The sequence below is a fragment of the Melampsora larici-populina genome (assembly GCF_000204055.1).
Source record: "Melampsora larici-populina 98AG31 unplaced genomic scaffold MELLAscaffold_118, whole genome shotgun sequence".
Classification (NCBI taxonomy): Eukaryota; Fungi; Basidiomycota; class Pucciniomycetes; order Pucciniales; family Melampsoraceae; genus Melampsora; species Melampsora laricis-populina.
Genome location: NW_006768882.1, coordinates 5,855 through 23,567, shown reverse-complemented (window position 1 = coordinate 23,567; position 17,713 = coordinate 5,855). Strand labels below are relative to the sequence as shown.

Here is a 17,713-nt window from a genome sequence, read left to right as displayed (position 1 = left end):
ACATGTCCCAAAAGGACCTGATTGAGGTACGCGATCATGGAGGTACTGGAGGTACAACGATCAACTGTTCAAATGCGAAAGGCGTATCAGCTTGAAGGCGTATCAGGGTGGCATAAACCATCTGCAACAGAAAGTGAAGGTTTACTTACGCGGAAGACTGGTCAGGATAGACGAGGCGAAGGAAGGCCTCTAACTCAGCAGGTGTCTTTCCACCAAGGACTAGTTTTTCACAGAACGCTTGTCAATCGTTTTGTAAATTGAGTGCGTGCCTTTTGGCCTCATCTTCACGTTCAAGGAAATACCGCTCCTTCTGCCAGTTCAGATCACGGTCGCGCGCTTCCAAGTCGGCCTGTTGGGCTGATCTTAACATCTGGAGTTTGGCTTCATTGCCAATTTGCATCGCGGTTGCAACTGGGTGCTTCAGCTCTTTTCCTCGTACCACGGAAGGATCGATTGATGGGAGGGGATCTAAAGCCCGTCGACTAATGGGCGCGCGAGACCCGGCAGCGCGCTGAGTGGAGGTTGACTGAGTGGGTTTGTCGTCTTCATCGGAACTCGAATCCAAAGCGCGTTCTTCCGCAGTAAGGGAATCCTTCTTGGAACGTTTGTGTTTACCTTTGGATTTTTCCGCAGTGGCCTTCTTAGCTCTGGAAGTGTTAGAAATGTCTAGATTGGCAGGCGGTTGAGGGTCTTCATCATTGTCCTTTGGTGTAGGCGGGGGTGACATCAAATCATTGTCCAAAAAGCCGCGGTAGTGATTGTTGAGCGCATGATCAATCGGAGCAGGTTGTGTTCCTCCGGCATTTGTTGATTGATCTTCAGCTCCAGGGTCTTCAGATGGGGCTCGCAATCTTTGTGAAACAGCAACATCCGTGGCTGTGAAGGGAGGTGCAAGTTAGCGCATTCGACAAGCCAAAGGACCAAGACACTACCACAAGCACTTACTGAGATCGTCGTGAGGAAGATCGAGTCCATCAGTAGTGTCGTCTTCGCTGTTTGGGTGACCTTCCATTTCCTCATCGGAGGAGTGCTCAGGTTCAGGTGAAGCGCCACTGTTGAGAACGCCGAAAGGATTCACATTGCCCTTGTCACGGAATAACGCATCCATGTCGTTGAAGCACGGACACATGGATTCCAACAGTTCATCCATAGTCTTGATACCACGAGCAACGTCTTTTGCAGAAAGGCCGGCGCCAGTCCTTTCGCTGAAGGCCTTGGTGGACATGTACTTAGCCTTATAACGCTTCAACCGCATGTACAACAATCAACCATTTAATCGCATCTTGGTGGAATTGTGCTGCTCGTTATAGCTGCTGTTGATCTTGATTGCCAGTGGTTGTAATAATTTACTGGGTTGCATCGACAAGCCGGTAACCTTGGTCTGGCTACCCGCACCAAATAGACTTTTTCGGATATTAGGGCTGGTAAGGTAGGCGATGATGGATTGGTAATCAACAAGATCAAAGGAAGGGCCCGGTTGGTCTTTCGTCATCTTGCTCGCACTCGAGGAGACCAAGCCACGATCAGCGCGTGCATTCGCAGCCAGGCGGGATTGTTTCACAGCGGCCGCGGTTGGCTTGCCCGTGACTTTCTCTCCTGACTTTTTGAGGTCTTCTGCTAACTGTAACTTAGTTCGACGAGCACGAGGGATCTGGATCAAAGCAAACAAAGGTCAGTTAAAATGATTGCTAGACGGGGTCCAGCCAAGTATGAAAGGTCACACCTTCACTCCCGATTTGATCTGTAACTTTGGAGGCATAGTCGAAAAGGGTGATTGGAGAAATGAGGCCAAGTCTGAAGAATCGAAGCAGCAAAGGAAGCTTGATGGAGTGATTGAAACGGTTGGAGAATTGAGGTCAAGTCTTAAGAATCGAAGCAGCAAAGAGAGCTTTATGGAAAGATTGAAACGGGGTAAATGAGAAACGTGAAGAAAAGCTAATCTGATTTGCACGGAAGAGGCCCAAGAAAAGAGAGCTTGATCAACGGTGGCTCGCTAAGCTAAGCCAAGGTTATTCCCACACTTGGCTTAGCTTAGCAATGCCCCGCTAAGGAATGGCGCGCTAACGCTAAATCTTAGCGCATTACCGCTAAAGCTAAGACAATAGCTTAGCGGTAAAAATTTGATGCTGCTAAGCTTTGTCAATAGCTTAGCGCGGTTTTTTCAGCTAAACCGCTAATTAGCGGCTTAGCGCGACTTTTAGGCACAAAACAAATAAATCTTATTTTTTATTCAAGACAATCAAAAATACAAGAAATGTTCATTTTAGAATAACCTTTGCAGCATGCTTAGCTAGCGTACTGGCTACCATTACCCATTCACCCACCAGTTCAACCTTTTCACGGAGCCACAACAGGCTACCCACATTCCTCTCAATGGTTTGTGGGGCCAATCGACCTCGATTCGCTGAGCAAACATCAGCAGCGGCTGAAAAAGATCTCTCAACCGCTGCAGATGAAGCGGGGATTGCAAGGTAATCGCGTGCCATTGACGCAAGGACCGGATAGATATGTTCGTGATCCTACAAACAATGGCATTGCTGATTAGCAATGTGTTGTTTCAGGCGCATGTAGATACAAAGGAAAATCAATACTAACTTTCCATCATTTCAATATGCAATCAGGATCAATTGCGCCATCTTTGAGCACTGGTAATAGGGTATGATCGCCTTTCAAGTACCTCTTAAGCTCATCCTCGCGCTCAGCCTGAGCATCGTGGGTGAAGAGTTGATAAACAGATGAAACTGCGCTGGTCAAGCTTGATGAGGTAGGTTGCGTGTTGTGCAACGATCGCTGAGAGTTGAGGTCCGAGTGCTCAGTTTTGCGGACATTGAATGTGCTTGTAAATGCTGTGAGACTCTCAACAGACTTGGAATCTTGGGGGCCAAAGGTTTTTTCGAAGAATCGGTGGCGAAATAGTGGGTTCAAGATGGTCGCAAATAGAAGACTCTCACACTTGAGAGCTTCATTCCAGTACTTTTCCATCCAGATGACCATCTCCGCAAACATAGGATACAACGGGTCATCTTGTTCTAAAGCAGCCTGTCGTTTTTTGAGAGATTCCAACAAGATCAAATACTCTGGTAGGACAATTGATCCATTTGGGCTGTTCTCCTTGAACCGTTTAGTCAACAAAAGAAATGGCTGTATTGATACAGGCAAAGTCAGTATCAATCAGCTGATGGAAGTTAAATTGATACATACTAATAGTTCTTCATTGAGAGCATTGAGATCCTCCCAGTCGCGACCATTGAAAGTTATACCTTGAAAGTATGCCGCTTTCTTCACATCGGTACCTCGCCGACGGTTTGTCGAGTGGAATTTGGCCAGGTCTTCGCTAAGAATCTGATCAATAACCTAAAGTCCATTATCCTCTGTGATTTACGCTATGGGGATCATTGGCTGTTTACATATATGTGATCTTACATCACAGCTTGTTACATTTCATTGCTTTGCTTCTACTACCCAGTCACGTCAAGAATCTCACATAGCCTTGAAGCCTCTTTATGTCTTCCTACTCTTATTGAGTCGGATTGCACGGGTTTGGGGGGGGGCCCTGGGGCTGTAGACTCCCTGGCTAGGGTGGATCTCTGCGTGGTGGGCGAAGGGGTGGGTGGGAGGAAAGAAAAAATTTTTTCTACTAAATTTTCTGCGAACTTGCGTCTATCGTTGAGAGGTCTGAGGGATGATGGAAAACTCTGACTCAGAGATTTTCCTCTCTTGGGTTTGTACTCTTCTCTGGCCTAGTTTCTGCTAGGCCCGGGGTCCCCGTGTCTGTGATCCGCGGGGCCGCTCATCCTCAGCCCTCATGGAACTAGCGGATACCGTCGTGCCTTTGGGTATCCGCCCCATTCCATTATCCTCTGTGATTTACGCTATGGGGATCATTGGCTGTTTACATATATGTGATCTTACATCACAGCTTGTTACATTTCATTGCTTTGCTTCTACTACCCAGTCACGTCAAGAATCTCACATAGCCTTGAAGCCTCTTTATGCCTTCCTACTCTTATTGAGTCGGATTGCACGGGTTTGGGGGGGGGGCCCTGGGGCCGTAGACTCCCTGGCTAGGGTGGATCTCTGCTACCACTACTCGGGACGTGACGTCCGGAGCCTGCGGAGAGCCACTCTGTCAGGGGCCGAGTCTGTACGGAACGTTGTCTCGTGACACCCCTCTCCCGCCGATCTCTCGTCTGTCACCGATCGACCTCTCTCTACAGGAACGCCTCATTCGGGTTCTACCTCTTTCTTGGCCACTAACCTCGAAACCTCTCTCTCCTCTTCAACTTCCCTCCAATGTTCGAGGGGCGCCAGGCACCTTCCTTCCTCTCACTCACTCGTCTCATGCTTCTAATTGGGTCATTCAACTTCTCATTTTATTTCTCCATCCCGATCAAAGTATCAACCGGAATCAGCGACTTATCTATGGGTAGATCTGCTCTCTGTCCATCTACCACTGATTCCATAACCGAACCATCTCCCATTACCTCCCATACGTACTTTGCGTCCGCTTCTTGATCTGGGGAGTACTTTCGTAAGTATAACTCATACGCTTTTGATTCCCACCTACCCATCCTTACACTACAAGAAAGATAATATTTTCTGGGCAGAAAATTAAATTATTGATACACAAAAATATTGAGAGGCCAGGAGGAGAGCAAAAAATGAATAAAAATATGCATCTTGTTCCCTGCGTTGAGAACTTCACTCTGCATATTTTTGCGTATTTTTACAGTCCATATTGATAAGTGTACTAACAATAAACCTTCACAATCATCCAATTACAACCTGTAACAAGCACTGAAATTTGGCTCATTAGTGTTTAGAGAAACTTTTGATTTCTCAAAATACTCATAACTTTTTCAATTCCGGTCCAAAACGCTCGATTTTGGGTGCATTGGTAAGCTGGAGTTGTCCTCCAAATAGTTCATAATAGGACCACACAGCATGCTGGTTTGCTAAAAAAGATATCATCTTTTTTATACATTTGTACATACAGATCCATAGAATGATTGTCATACTAGCTACATAGTTCTTGATCTTATGAAAGTTCGAGAGGTGGAGTTCAGCTTTCTAATGCACTTAAAATCGAGTGTTTTGAGGCAGATTTGACAAAGTTATAGGTGTTTTCAGAAATCAAAAGTTTCTTTAAACACTAATGAGCCAAATTTCAGTGCTTGTTACAGGTTGTAATTGGATGATTATGAAGGTTTATTGTTAGTACACTTATCAATATGGACTGTAAAAATACAGAAAAATATGCAGAGTGAAGTTCTCAACGCAGGGAACAAGATGCATATTTTTATTCATTTTTTGCCCTTCTCCTGGCCTCTCAATATTTTTGTGTATCAATAATTTAATTTTCTGCCCAGAAAATATTATATTTTGTGTAGTGTTACTATCTCTTCCAGTGGTCTCTTATCGTTCCATCGTAGCGTGGCACCACCGACACAAAACGAGTGTCCACTCAACCTATTATCAGGATCTGCCTCGTTCCACACTTTCTTATAGATGCCCATTGCCTCTGATTTTGACAGTGTCTTTCTTTGACCGTCATTGTCCAGGTAAGAGAAGAGAGGGTCTCTTCGTTTCGTCCCATCATCGTATCCGACCAATATACACAACATTCTGACCGGGTCGAGGAGGGAGGGCCTTCTCTGTAAGTGCAGCCATTGAATTTCGCCGGGCTTGGCTGTCTTCGCCTCGTAGATCGCTATCTTAATGAAGTTGTAATCTCCGGACCATAGGACGTCTTTCACTAACACCTGTCTCTTTTTCTTCGAATTAGACACCAACTCTCCTAGTCTCGCCATGCCCCAAAACGCTGTTGTCGCTACTGCCAACGCAACTTGTTCCCGTCTACTTCCTTTAGTCAACGCCTTCACCAACTGAGCCATGTGCCTCAATTCAACCGGCCTCTTCTGCTCTTTCGGGGCCTCCTTCTTCGCCGCGTCTGCGGCGCTCACCGCTTTTAGCAACTTCTTCACCATCTCGTCGTTCTCGGCTGGGAATGGTTGGTTGTGAAATAGGTGCCACGACCTAATCGCAGAGATGTACTTCGTAAGTGTTCCTTCGGAGATTTTCTCACTCCTTGCTCCTTTCTTGGGTAGCTCCCGTGTGGCTTGGTGATTATACCACGTATTGGTCCACCAATAAAGGTCCCACATGTAGCATTGCATGTTTGGAAGTATATACGTGATGTGACCTAGTTGGCCTACGATTTTATCCGCCTCCTTTTTGGACCATTTCTTTTCCAAGGTGAGTAAATCTTCTACTTGTTGGATCCTTTCTTTTAATTTCTCTTCTGGTAACCTGACAGTTTTCTGCTTTCCATTCCAGATGAATCCTAGATACTTTTGCTCTACGTTCCAATCACTAAACTTCTCTGAATTCGATTGCACTCCTAGGCTATTACTGACTTGAATAACATCTTGCATGCTCACCAGGTCCCCTTCCTCTTTGATGCACAGGTTGTCATCAACCCATCGAAAGACTGCCTTTAATGGGAATAAGGACCTAATTATATCTCGCCAAGCATCTGCCATTCAGCCAAACGTCCCACACCCTGCTACCCCACCGAAGGCGATCCTTGTATCTGCCCACAATCTATTATTGAAGTCCTTTATCATTAAGAAGCGCCACTGTGATTTGTGCGTAGGGCCTTGTCTATACGCTTTCCGCCAATCGTAAATCGCCAACAGTAAGGACTTCCCCGTATTTTCTCGGAAGAACTTTGCTACCACCCAAAAATCATCCCATGATGTTCTGAAATCTGTTTTATCCACGAAGGAGTTAACCAAAGGTATATTTCTATCATCATCCGGGTAAGAAAGTTCTTTCAGCAACCTGTCTGCGTCATCTGAATGGTTTTCGACGTGTGAAGCTGTCCAGTCGTCCGCTCGCGGCCCGGGGTTCTCGACGTGTGAGTCTATCTTTTTCTTCTTCTCTTTGGCTGGGTTTTTCTTAGGGAAGGATAAGTCATTAATCATTCTTAATGATCCATCGTTGTTCACTACACTACCCATAGGGTTTGACCTAAAGAATCCCCATCTGCTATGTACCTCCTCGTGGGTAAATGGCCCAAACACTCTTCCGGCTCTCTTATCTTCATACAAACTGTTCATTATCTTTTCTTTCACTGCTAATGCCGAGGTATGATTGTCTGGTGTAAACCACCTGAGGTTTCCTAAGTTATGATCGGGAATTCCTTGATGGAATCCTGTTGTCAAAGATTTCATCACGTGGTCCCACTTCTCGGTCAGGTTACATTCTTTCAAGAGTTCTTTCCACTCGTCTAATTTCATGTCGCAGCTCGCTTTGGACGGCCATCGAGTATCTCTATTTGGACTGATCTCTCTGGGTCGCTCAACTCTCTCTAATCTCACGACTTCACGGTCTCGACTTCTATTAGACACATAGATAAATGGAGGTGGGGGTCATACGAAGAATCAGTTCACTTGACTTTCATTACACTTTAATTCAGAGTATGTCATTCTGGAAAGGAAAGAGGGGGTACAGCGATTTGTCTCATAGAGGTCTGTCTATATCAAAGGTATTTTTCATTTCTTATTCTTTTCTCATTACACCTATTCAGGGTCCTCTGATCATTTGGTTACTTACTTGCTTCCTCCCCCTTGTCCTTTTCCTTTCTCACCAGCAGCACTACCTCCACTAGCTGTATGCGCTCCTTCTAACATCAACTGTCTAGTTTGAGGTACGAAGCTACCCGGACCTATAGCGGGTCGTTGTCCAGCACCGTTACCACCCCTTGGCCATTGCACCTGACCGCCTCCGTAGTTGCTTGGACCAGCGTTATGAAACTCGTTAAAGTGATTTCCGAGGTAAGACTGATTATGGCTGGAATTCATAGGATAAGATCTACGCGTTCCGTTAAAATGACCCCGACCTCGATGATTTTGATTAAAGGGTCTACCTCCTCTTCCTCCATTACGATTTCGTGAGGGGCCTGCAGCTACGTTGGTATCACGATAAGAAGACGACGGGAGGGGGTTCAACGCTGACACTAATCGTCCTCCTGTACCTTCTAGCTTCAACTCGTTGATAATATTAAAACCATCCCACGAATGATACTCTGGGTATATCTGTCCATCGATGGGGCTCTGGTTTTGGAGCGCATACCCAATGGCGTAGGGATTGTCGTCAAAAACGTCATCTTTAGCAAACTCCGAGTCTCTGATCGCCTGCCTAACCAATAATTTGTTCCTCGTTCCCACATCAGACATCTTCCCGTCCGCTAGTCGATGTTCCCAGACGTTTTGTCTTTGGGCTATATTGTACCGAAACGCAGGCATCCACCTGCCTTGATTCTCCGTCTGGATCTCTAGTACCACCGCTTTATGAAGGATGAGTCTCGGGGCTATTGGGTGGGACAATTGACCGGGAAGTTTGTCGTAGATAGTTTTATGGTATTGTACCATTAAGTCGAACCTCTTCGACCACTCAGCACTGGACAGCCTCCACTCACTCGGAACTGGCAAACCGTGGTAAGATATGACGTCTGACGAGCAACTAGAGACCTTGGTTTTCTTCGTGCTCATGTGGGCTTTGTCAAGTAATAACCACTTTACGTTAAAGATCGATACCGGTACGTGTCTGTTCTTGTTGGTCATAAATTTATCAAAATATTCTGACAGGCGTGGCATCGTGTGACTCAAAGTTGTACCTTCTTCAAACTCTGTACTAGGTTCGTCTTTCTTCTTCTTCACTTTTTTCGTTGGTTGCTCGTCTTCATCACTGCTCTTTTCTTCATCTTCTTCTATCAATCATGCACTCCACATCAGATCATTTCTTTCTGTATCTTGATTAAATTCTATACTCTCTCACCTTCACTATCTTCATCATACAGCCTTGGATCTCTCTCTTTCGTATTCATCTTCTTACACCAGCTTGTGTACGACTTCTCTAACATCTCTAGTCTCTTGGTCTTCCCTTTCTCGAATGCTGATTTTATGCCACTTATCCATTTCCCGTGTGCTAGGCAAATATCAGGGCCTTCAATGATGTCATCGATATCTGGTTCTAATCCGGGAGTTCAAAGGACATGTATCGTAAGCAACTTATCTTTCTAATCTATCGCTCCACAACGCTTTTATCTCTAATCATGTCTCTATATGGCAGTCTTTATCACTTCCACCACAAACTCTTCGGACTTTAACCGGAATCAAGCTACCTGAGTATTCCTCCTTCGGAATTTAACCGGAATCAAGCTTATTTATATATAGAAATTTGTTCTTCGGACTTCAACCGGAATCATTCTCTCCTTCCAACCCTACACTCATCGGAATTTAACCGGAAAAATCTTATTGAATAAGGACTGAATACACTAGTTTTTGGAACCTTACTTACGTAAACCGATCAAGTTTCCTCCCTTCTCATTTCTACCTTCATCTACCTGATCGTCATCGCCTCCTACTTCTCTTGAAGTGTCCTCCTGAAGGTCTTCGTTTGGTTGATCTGTCTCTACCAGGTTCGTTTGGTTGCTAATTCCTGGATCTTTTGCAGACCTCGATGTATCCAGTTGAGATTGACCACTCTCTTGCATCAAAGTATCCGTGTTGACATCTTCGTTTTCTTTCTCTAGATGCTTGGCCGTCTTCTTGCTCCTGGTGTTCACCTGTTTTCCTTTTCCCCCGGTCGGTTTCTTAGTGGTCGCATTTCCAGGTGCTGCGATCCTTGGTCCTAACTCTGCTGCTGCCGCTGCTTCTCGTAACTCTTCGGCTGACATTTGTACGGGTGAAGGTGGTGATAGGATGTACTTTGAGAGGGAATAAGAATGTATTTGAGGGGGGGATTGTGTATTGACTTTGAGATAAGACTGGAATTTCTAAGGGTTATTCTTGTTGGTTAGTTTATATAAGTTCTTTTTAATGGATATATGTTCTTGTTTCTAGTTTTTCTTCAGTTATGTCTCTTCTTGTTCAATGTATGAAAATAAAGGAAATAAAGAAAAAAAAATTTCTACTAAATTTTCTGCGAACTTGCGTCTATCGTTGAGAGGTCTGAGGGATGATGGAAAACTCTGACTCAGAGATTTTCCTCTCTTGGGTTTGTACTCTTCTCTGGCCTAGTTTCTGCTAGGCCCGGGGTCCCCGTGTCTGTGATCCGCGGGGCCGCTCATCCTCAGCCCTCATGGAACTAGCGGATACCGTCGTGCCTTTGGGTATCCGCCCCATTGAAAATGAATACACCATTAGCAGAAATCACAAGTATACAAGATGATTAGATAGATACATAGACTTACCTCACGTGCCTCATAAGCTCGTGATTGGCGGTCATGGTCAGCGTCCCACCGGATACCATAACCTGCAGATAAAGGCCGTACAGAGAGGCCTTTGGCCTTCATTCGACGTTTGAAAACTCGCCTCCAAGAAGCACTTCGGGTCAAGCGGCGACACACTGTGAGACAGTTCTTGTACAGAGTTGCCATCGTGTTGGATGATGGAGACCGACTTTCAGGTGGGTCCATAAGAGACTTGCGAATGCGTCGAGTTTCGTCATCTTTGTCTGGATCATCGACATCGGAGACCTCTTCTGAGTCGCTATGATGATCTTCCTCAGGAAGCTCATCAGGTTGGTGATCCGGTTCTTCATCTTCATCATCAAGGTCAATTGCCACACTATCATCATTTTCATCTTCTTCCTCTTCTTTAACGGGCATGATATTGACTACAGGGAATCGTCCAAGTACTACCTCCTTGTTCGCAGGCCCAGCGCGTGCATTGATTCCTAAGGCAGCAAGTCCATGCTTGACAACAAGACCGAGCTTGTGACAAGCACAGAAATGGTGCATACGCTTCGGGTCCCATGTGTACGAGTTTGTCCATTTGGCCATCGGTTTAACTGATTTGATAGTTTCAGTATCGGAAAGCATTTGTGATTGTGAGTTGTTGATATCGGTAGTTGATGTTACTTCGGAGCCGACTTGTTCGGATAGAGCCTGAAGTTGCTTGTGCATCTCTCTGGACATGGTGTTATTATTCATACCTGAGTCAGTAACTTGAGCGAGCATGTAATACAATAATAAGATTTGATGTTAGTTGAAACTTAAAATACAATTGATTGAATTTGAAAAAATAATCTACTTATCTTAAGATACAGATTATCTTTCTTCAGAATAGCGACTATTGGTTCAGCCAACCATTGGCCATGGTGATGCCAAGCGACCGTCTTCAAACTCAGATGCCTGACTTTGTATTGCCAACTCAAATCGATGAAACTAACGGAAACACCACTGAAGGCGTGTGCGTTACCCTTCGTGGTCCACACATCTTGAACAAGCGTGAACTGACTGTCAAGATTCTGTTCATTTCAAAAAAAAAAGTTAAATCAGATCACTTGATCGGAAAGAAGAATCATAAAAGAAGAAACACTTCACCTGAAGTTCAGTGTGGATTGATTCTCGAAGCGAAACATATAATTGTTTCGCTTCGTTAGCCATCCACTTCCGCTTATAAATATGTACTCCTGGTCGTGCATAGTCCAATGCAGCACGTAAGGCTGGATCCTCAATCCGTTTCCAGGGTAGAGCTTGCTGGACCAGCCACAGACAAAGCATTCGATTCATTGTATTAACCTCGTACTGCGATTTTGATTGTTCGATGCCGAAGGAAGTCAGTGTAGTTTGAGATTTATCCTTTTCGAGTTTCTTCAATGCAGCAACTGTTGGTGGGAGACTCGCGCCAGCTTTGATTGCCCGATTTCGGTGAGGACACGCAACTGATCCTGATTCGGTTTGTGGATTACCATCCTGATGAACCTTGAGATTGGCTTGAGGGTTGCTTGTACTGACTTGGATACCAGTCTTTCCGCACCAGAGACACGTGTGGTTGAGAGGTTTTTTCGACTTGTCCTATTACATAGAAGTGATTGTTAGCTGGAAAGAAAAAACAATACACCTGAACAAAACTCACCTCGTCCTTCTTATGAGTCGCTTCAGAGAAATAAAGCAGCACATCATCATACCCATCTTTGTCCTTGTCCTTAATCTTACTAGCTCAAGCTGATGCCTTGATTCTTTTGATTTCGCTGTCAGAATTCTGTTGGAGAGCGGCACGATCCATGTCTTCGTTCTACATTGACATAGAACCAGGTAAGTGTATTGAACAAACTCAGTGTAAGGTTAAAGGTTTGTGAGTTTCTCACCTCCATTCCAATTTGACAATTAGCTGCAGGTGTCTTCCGATTCTTTTTTTTCTTTTGTTTCTTCTTATTCTGAGTAGCAGTCAAATCCTGATTTGTATTGTGAGTCTTGGTCTCTGAATCACTTATAATCGTTTTCTTTCGCTTATTTGTAATGATGTTTGAAGTTCCGACAGATCTGCGTGAATCGGAAGAGGGTTGAATCATACCCGGTGGTCTTGATCTGGGTGTGATGATACGGCTTGTTAGACGGATGGGATTCGGAAGATTGGAGTCTTCATCTTCATTTGGATTGGGCTGAGTGGTTGGTTGGGCTTGAGAGCCAATAGGGGTGACGTTGCGGCTGGATCGACGAGTGGTGGGATTCGAGACATCTGTGTGATGATCGGAGTCATCCATGTTTGGTGGTGAAGGGTAAGGAAAATAAAAAAAATAAAATAAAATAATCTCAAGATATGATTACGAGACCGGACACTGGACAAGTCCGAGGCTCGGTATCAAACATGTCCGGATATGTATAGATATCCTACTGGTCCGTAGGAAAGTCGCTAAGGGCGCTAATTAGCGCCCTGGACCTCGCTTTAGCTCATAGCTTAGCGGTACAGCGGTGCGCTAAGCTAAATAGCTTAGCTGTGTCCCGCTAAGGAATATTTGAAAATGTCTTACTTTAGCTGAGGTCCGCTAAGAAATTTGCGCTAACTTAGCGGCCAAATAACGCTAAGCTAGCGCTAAGCTAAGCGCTAAGTTAGCTTAGCCAAGCCACCGTTGGCTTGATGAAATGTAGATGAGAAACGTGAAGAGCAAGCAGGAGAAGAGCACGGTTTTATATCAGTTAAATTTTCTGGTACAAGGTAGACCATCAAGGCATGATATTGGTTTGGTTTGGACATACCACAAATGATAACCAAAGTGTTTGGATGCGTCCTGATATCGCGAGTGCGTCCCAACGTGAGTTGCGTGTTTTGAAGGGTCCTGATATCGCGAACGAGCAGATCCATATGGCCAAACGCGAGCTGTGTGTTTCCAAGCGTCCTGATGATGGCGAACAAACAGATCGTGCGATGCGAATACCCCCGGAGTATAACAGAGATTTCCAAAGTTATACCTGCCCCGGTCGGATATCAGGATTTGAGGGCGAGTTCTACCTTGCTTCGGCCATTTTCAACCGGAAGCCCCATGGACCGCGGGCAAGAAGACTGTGGATTGAGCAGCAAACAGGATTGAACAAATAAAATCAATCAAATTGAATTTGATACGAAAGGAACAACATTGAAAAAAAAGTCAAAAAAAAAACAAAATGAGGGACAAAATAAAGGAACAAGGGATTTTTTTTTTGGGGGCTATTCATGCCCTGGAAAGGTTTTTTTTTTGCGGTGCAGTGAGGAGCTGTAAAATTTTTAAGGCAAACTCATGAATCGCAAACATGCGAACCACCTCTAAAGGTGTTCTCAAGGTTTAAATTGGACTTATAATTTAAAGCCTGTGATCCAAATTTAAAATTTAAAATCCGGCTGTAAAAGGCTTACTTGAACCCCCCTATTGTAAGACCCCCAGTGCTCGTCCAGATTTCAAAATTCCATTATTCTAACTTTTTTGACGCCCTCGACTCACCTCCTTCACGCGATAACGATCGACATGGAGGTCGATGACGCGCCGGACACGGGCCAGAAGGAGAAGAGTACCCTAAGGGTCAATACTCCAACTCGCGACGCGTCCAACGCCTTTATAAACCCAGTCGGGCCTCAAGAACAGGCACAGCCGACTGGCCCCAGCACCCCCCTCGTTTTCGATAAAGCGAGTCTGACTCAAGGACTCACCCAATCCCCGTCGGTTCTGGTTTCTGACCTGGGCAACTTCTCGAAGAAGAGATCCAGGTTGGATTCGGCAGGGATCAGAGCCGAAAACCAAGCTACGGAGTTACTAGGAACTCCTAGATCGAATCGCATCGCCCAACTTTGCCCAGGAGCCGAATCCGAATCTCTTAAGGAGTTGGTCAGCAAGCTCCTGGAAGTAGTGAAAGCTGGCTTCCCATTGGCCAACAAATCAAAAACGACGAAAAAGATCCAAGTCGATGTTGACACGGCGGCTGATATCCTAGTCTTGACAGGTGCAGTATACGACCAGGTCATGTACAAAGATGCCCGCCGAAACTTCACAACCCCGGAGGCTTTAACAGGCCAAAAACAAAAAAGCCGCTCGATCATATTCAAGGGAAAAGAGACAGAGGATAAGCTTGACGCTATCCTGGAACTCTTGTCCCTCCAAGCAACGGCGAATACTAAACAACCAGCCCAACAACAAAAAACGAGCACTCAGGCTCCATCATACGCTCTAGCAGCGTCAAAACACGCTCCACAGAGCAACAACACCACAACAGGGAAATCAACAACACAGTCAGAAACCCACCCTCATAGACCGGCCCAAAAGGCCGAATCGACAAACGTGATAACTTTAATTCACGAGCCGGGTGCTGATATCACACACCCGAACCTCTCAAATGTGAAGCTGATCAATGAGCTGAACACCACGTTTAGAGCTTACCAGGTCAAAATGAACCCAGAGGACGAGTCAACAATCGAAATCAAGAGTGTACAACGTCACCCCTCAAACAACATTGATGTGTACTTTGAAACTGCAGCCCACGCAGCAAAGGTCAGAGCCCTACCGCGCACATGGCTGCAGGGGTTCTCAAAAACATTAACCATGAAAGAAGCCCGTCACGAGATTATTGTGAACGGAATTTCTACTACATTTGATCCCAATGTACAAGACCATTGTGAAGAGCTTCAGGCATGCAATGGAACCCTCCTGAAGGACATGCTCTTTGTGAGATGGCTTAACCCAAAAGCCTTAGAAGACCCAAATAAGCGCCATTAATCCATCCTCATTGGATTGAAAAGTGAGGAACAAGCTCAAAAATGTGTAGCCAATAAGATTTGGCATGGCGGAGGCAAACACCTCACTTTCAAAAGTGGTCCACCTCCACAAAGATGTTACAATTGCCAAAAATCAGGCCACACAGCACCTTCATGCCCGGTAGACCCTCTATGCCCTTACTGTGGTGAGAAACACCACTCACACAGCTGTCCACAGAAAGGTAAGACGGACATGAAGTGTACAGCGTGCGCAAGAAAGAAACTTCAACTTGAACCTTTAACAAACCTGAAGACTTTCTTCGCATCAAACCCAGTGGACATCACTCACCACCCTTTCAGCCCAACATGCCCAACAAGGATTGCAGCAAGCACCGGACCTCACAATCCCAGAAGCTTGCCGAAAATCATCATTATAGCTAGCGAAGACATGAACCTATCCCAATGATAGAACAACGTCTTTGCGAACTAATAACATCAAAAGATACAGCAGCGATACTACAACTAAATTGTCATCACTCACCCAATGTAATGTACTCTCTCTTTAATCATAAACTAAGTAATGAATTCTCAATTATAGCTCTGCAAGAACCCAACATCAACAGAGTTGATTACCTACCATCCAATCAAGCAAATTGGACACTAATCTGCCCCTCGCCAATTGAAAAGAACAAAAAATCAAGACCACGATCATGCTTGTACATCAGGAAAGACCTTCACGCCGCCCTGAATCCAATTACGACAACCTCACGAGACATATCAGCGTGCACGGTTACCATTAACAATACCACTTTTCTAATTTCTAATGTGTATAATGAACCAAATAGTTTCTCAGGCTTTGAAGCCTGGGACAAACTGATGACCAATCTTCCTCTGGCTTTACAGCTGTTACCAACCATTGTGGTAACCGACACTAACTTACACTCCCCAGTTTGGAATCCTGCCCACAGTAATGTATCTGATAAAGCCGCAGATAACTTAATCGAACTAATGAACAAGTGGGACCTTTGACTGAGATCACCAGCAGGAGTACCCACGTACGGACTAGGCTCCACGACGACTAAGGGCACCACTATTGACTTAGTATGGGTCAATGAACAACTAGACAACCTTATCACAGCTTGCCTGGTCAACTCAGATGATGTGACGAACCACCTATCCAACCATCAATCCTTAATCACAACCTTCTCAACAAAAAACCAAGAAACTTTGACAAACGGCAAGAATACGACCAGAGGTAAAAACTGGAACAAAGTTGAACTTGCATCACTAATCATGGAATGAGAACTACCTTACCAAAGGTGGAAAGGCTAACCACACAGGACCAAGTTTACACTTTTGATAGGAAACTACAAAGTGCCATTAGTAATGCATTAGACAACAACTCGCCAGAAAGGGCCCCACCGGGCAAACACAAGACGTGGTGGAGGCCTGAGGTCCTAGACCCCCTCAGAAAAGAGGCCCACCAACTCCATCGACAATTCAAAGCTCACAAGTCGGAGGAAAATAAACTGAACTACAGGAAGGCAAGAAACACCTTCAACAGAGCAGCGGACAAGATGAAGGAAGACAGTTGGAAAACTTACTTATCTACACTGACTCATGAGACACTCTTTCAGGCAAAAAAGTTTGCGTCAGGAAGAAAACCATCATCCCTCGTCAACACATTGATATTGAAATCAGGAGAAATATGCTCAACCAACGCGGAAAAAGCTGAGTTACTTTTTCAAACTACCTGTGTAGCAACAGCGCCGTGCAGGATAGACAAAACTGAAATTCTCCAATTCCCACTAGATAAAGCTGAACGGAAGACAGAAACAATCATGACGGATTTTTTCACGTACCTAACAGAAGAAAACGTCAAATCAGTAATTTCATCTGTCCCGCCGCTGAAAGCACCAGGTGCAGACAAGATACAGAATTGGGTATGGCAAAAAGCTTGGCAGCAAGTTAAAACTCACATCAGATCGTTATTCCTACAGATCACCAAATCAGGCTTAATCCCACAAGACTGGAAACAAGCACGCACCATCATGATACCTAAACCTGGAAAACCGGATTATACGGCAGCTTCAGCGTATAGGCCTATTGCGCTGCTAATCACATTGAGCAAAATCTACAAAAAGTTACTAACAAAGCATTTGTCAGAGCAAGTAGAAAAACGACGTCTACTCAACGAAGGCCACTATGGCGGTAGGCCTAACAAATCAGGACAAGAGGCCTTAACACATCTAGTCTCATCAATGCAGGAACCACTCCACCCTAAATTGCGGGAGCGGAGCGCCTGAAGAGCGCCTTTTTGCGCACTCTGTGCGCCCAAAAATAGAGCGGGGCCTTCGCTCCGCTTACCCGGGCTGGAAATTGCCAGAGCGGGGCAGCCGCTCCGCAATCCGGCCCGGGTGTGCACTCAGCGCTCATTTAGCGGAGCCACAACCCTGTACCCAGGCCCAGGGGCTGGACACTTTAGCTGCCGCCACCACCTCCTCATTCATCGAGTCAATCATACCACGACAACCACATCTCATTCAATCTGGTCTGACCGTCTTCGAAACAATGGACGGTGACCCCTGGAAAGGTCTTCAAATCCGGCTGACCTGTGGTTCCCATGCTTCGATACCCTGGATCAAATTTCTTATTCGGTCAGTGTATCTATCATCTATCCAAAAAACCCTCGATAATAGCCT

At 45.3% G+C, this 17,713-nt stretch overlaps 3 protein-coding genes across 3 annotated transcripts; 1 reads left to right on the top strand and 2 right to left on the bottom strand.

Moving 5' to 3' along the window:
- Positions 1 to 241: 241 nt before the first annotated feature.
- On the bottom strand, positions 242 to 1,759 carry MELLADRAFT_114158 (uncharacterized protein; the record flags this gene model as incomplete). The annotated part of the gene is made up of 4 exons (XM_007418997.1): positions 242 to 666; positions 946 to 1,052; positions 1,602 to 1,651; positions 1,724 to 1,759. The coding sequence occupies 4 exons, from the start codon at positions 1,757 to 1,759 to the stop codon at positions 242 to 244; spliced, it is 618 nt and encodes a 205-aa protein (XP_007419059.1).
- Positions 1,760 to 3,385: 1,626 nt separating this feature from the next.
- On the top strand, positions 3,386 to 3,565 carry MELLADRAFT_84552 (uncharacterized protein; the record flags this gene model as incomplete). Its single annotated transcript, XM_007419005.1, has 1 exon — positions 3,386 to 3,565. One exon carries the CDS (start codon positions 3,386 to 3,388, stop codon positions 3,563 to 3,565), a length of 180 nt encoding a protein of 59 aa, XP_007419067.1.
- A 4,048-nt stretch (positions 3,566 to 7,613) lies between these two features.
- Positions 7,614 to 8,435, bottom strand: MELLADRAFT_84551 (uncharacterized protein; the record flags this gene model as incomplete). Its single annotated transcript, XM_007418996.1, has 1 exon — positions 7,614 to 8,435. The coding sequence occupies one exon, from the start codon at positions 8,433 to 8,435 to the stop codon at positions 7,614 to 7,616; it is 822 nt and encodes a 273-aa protein (XP_007419058.1).
- Between the last annotated feature and the right edge of the window lie 9,278 nt (positions 8,436 to 17,713).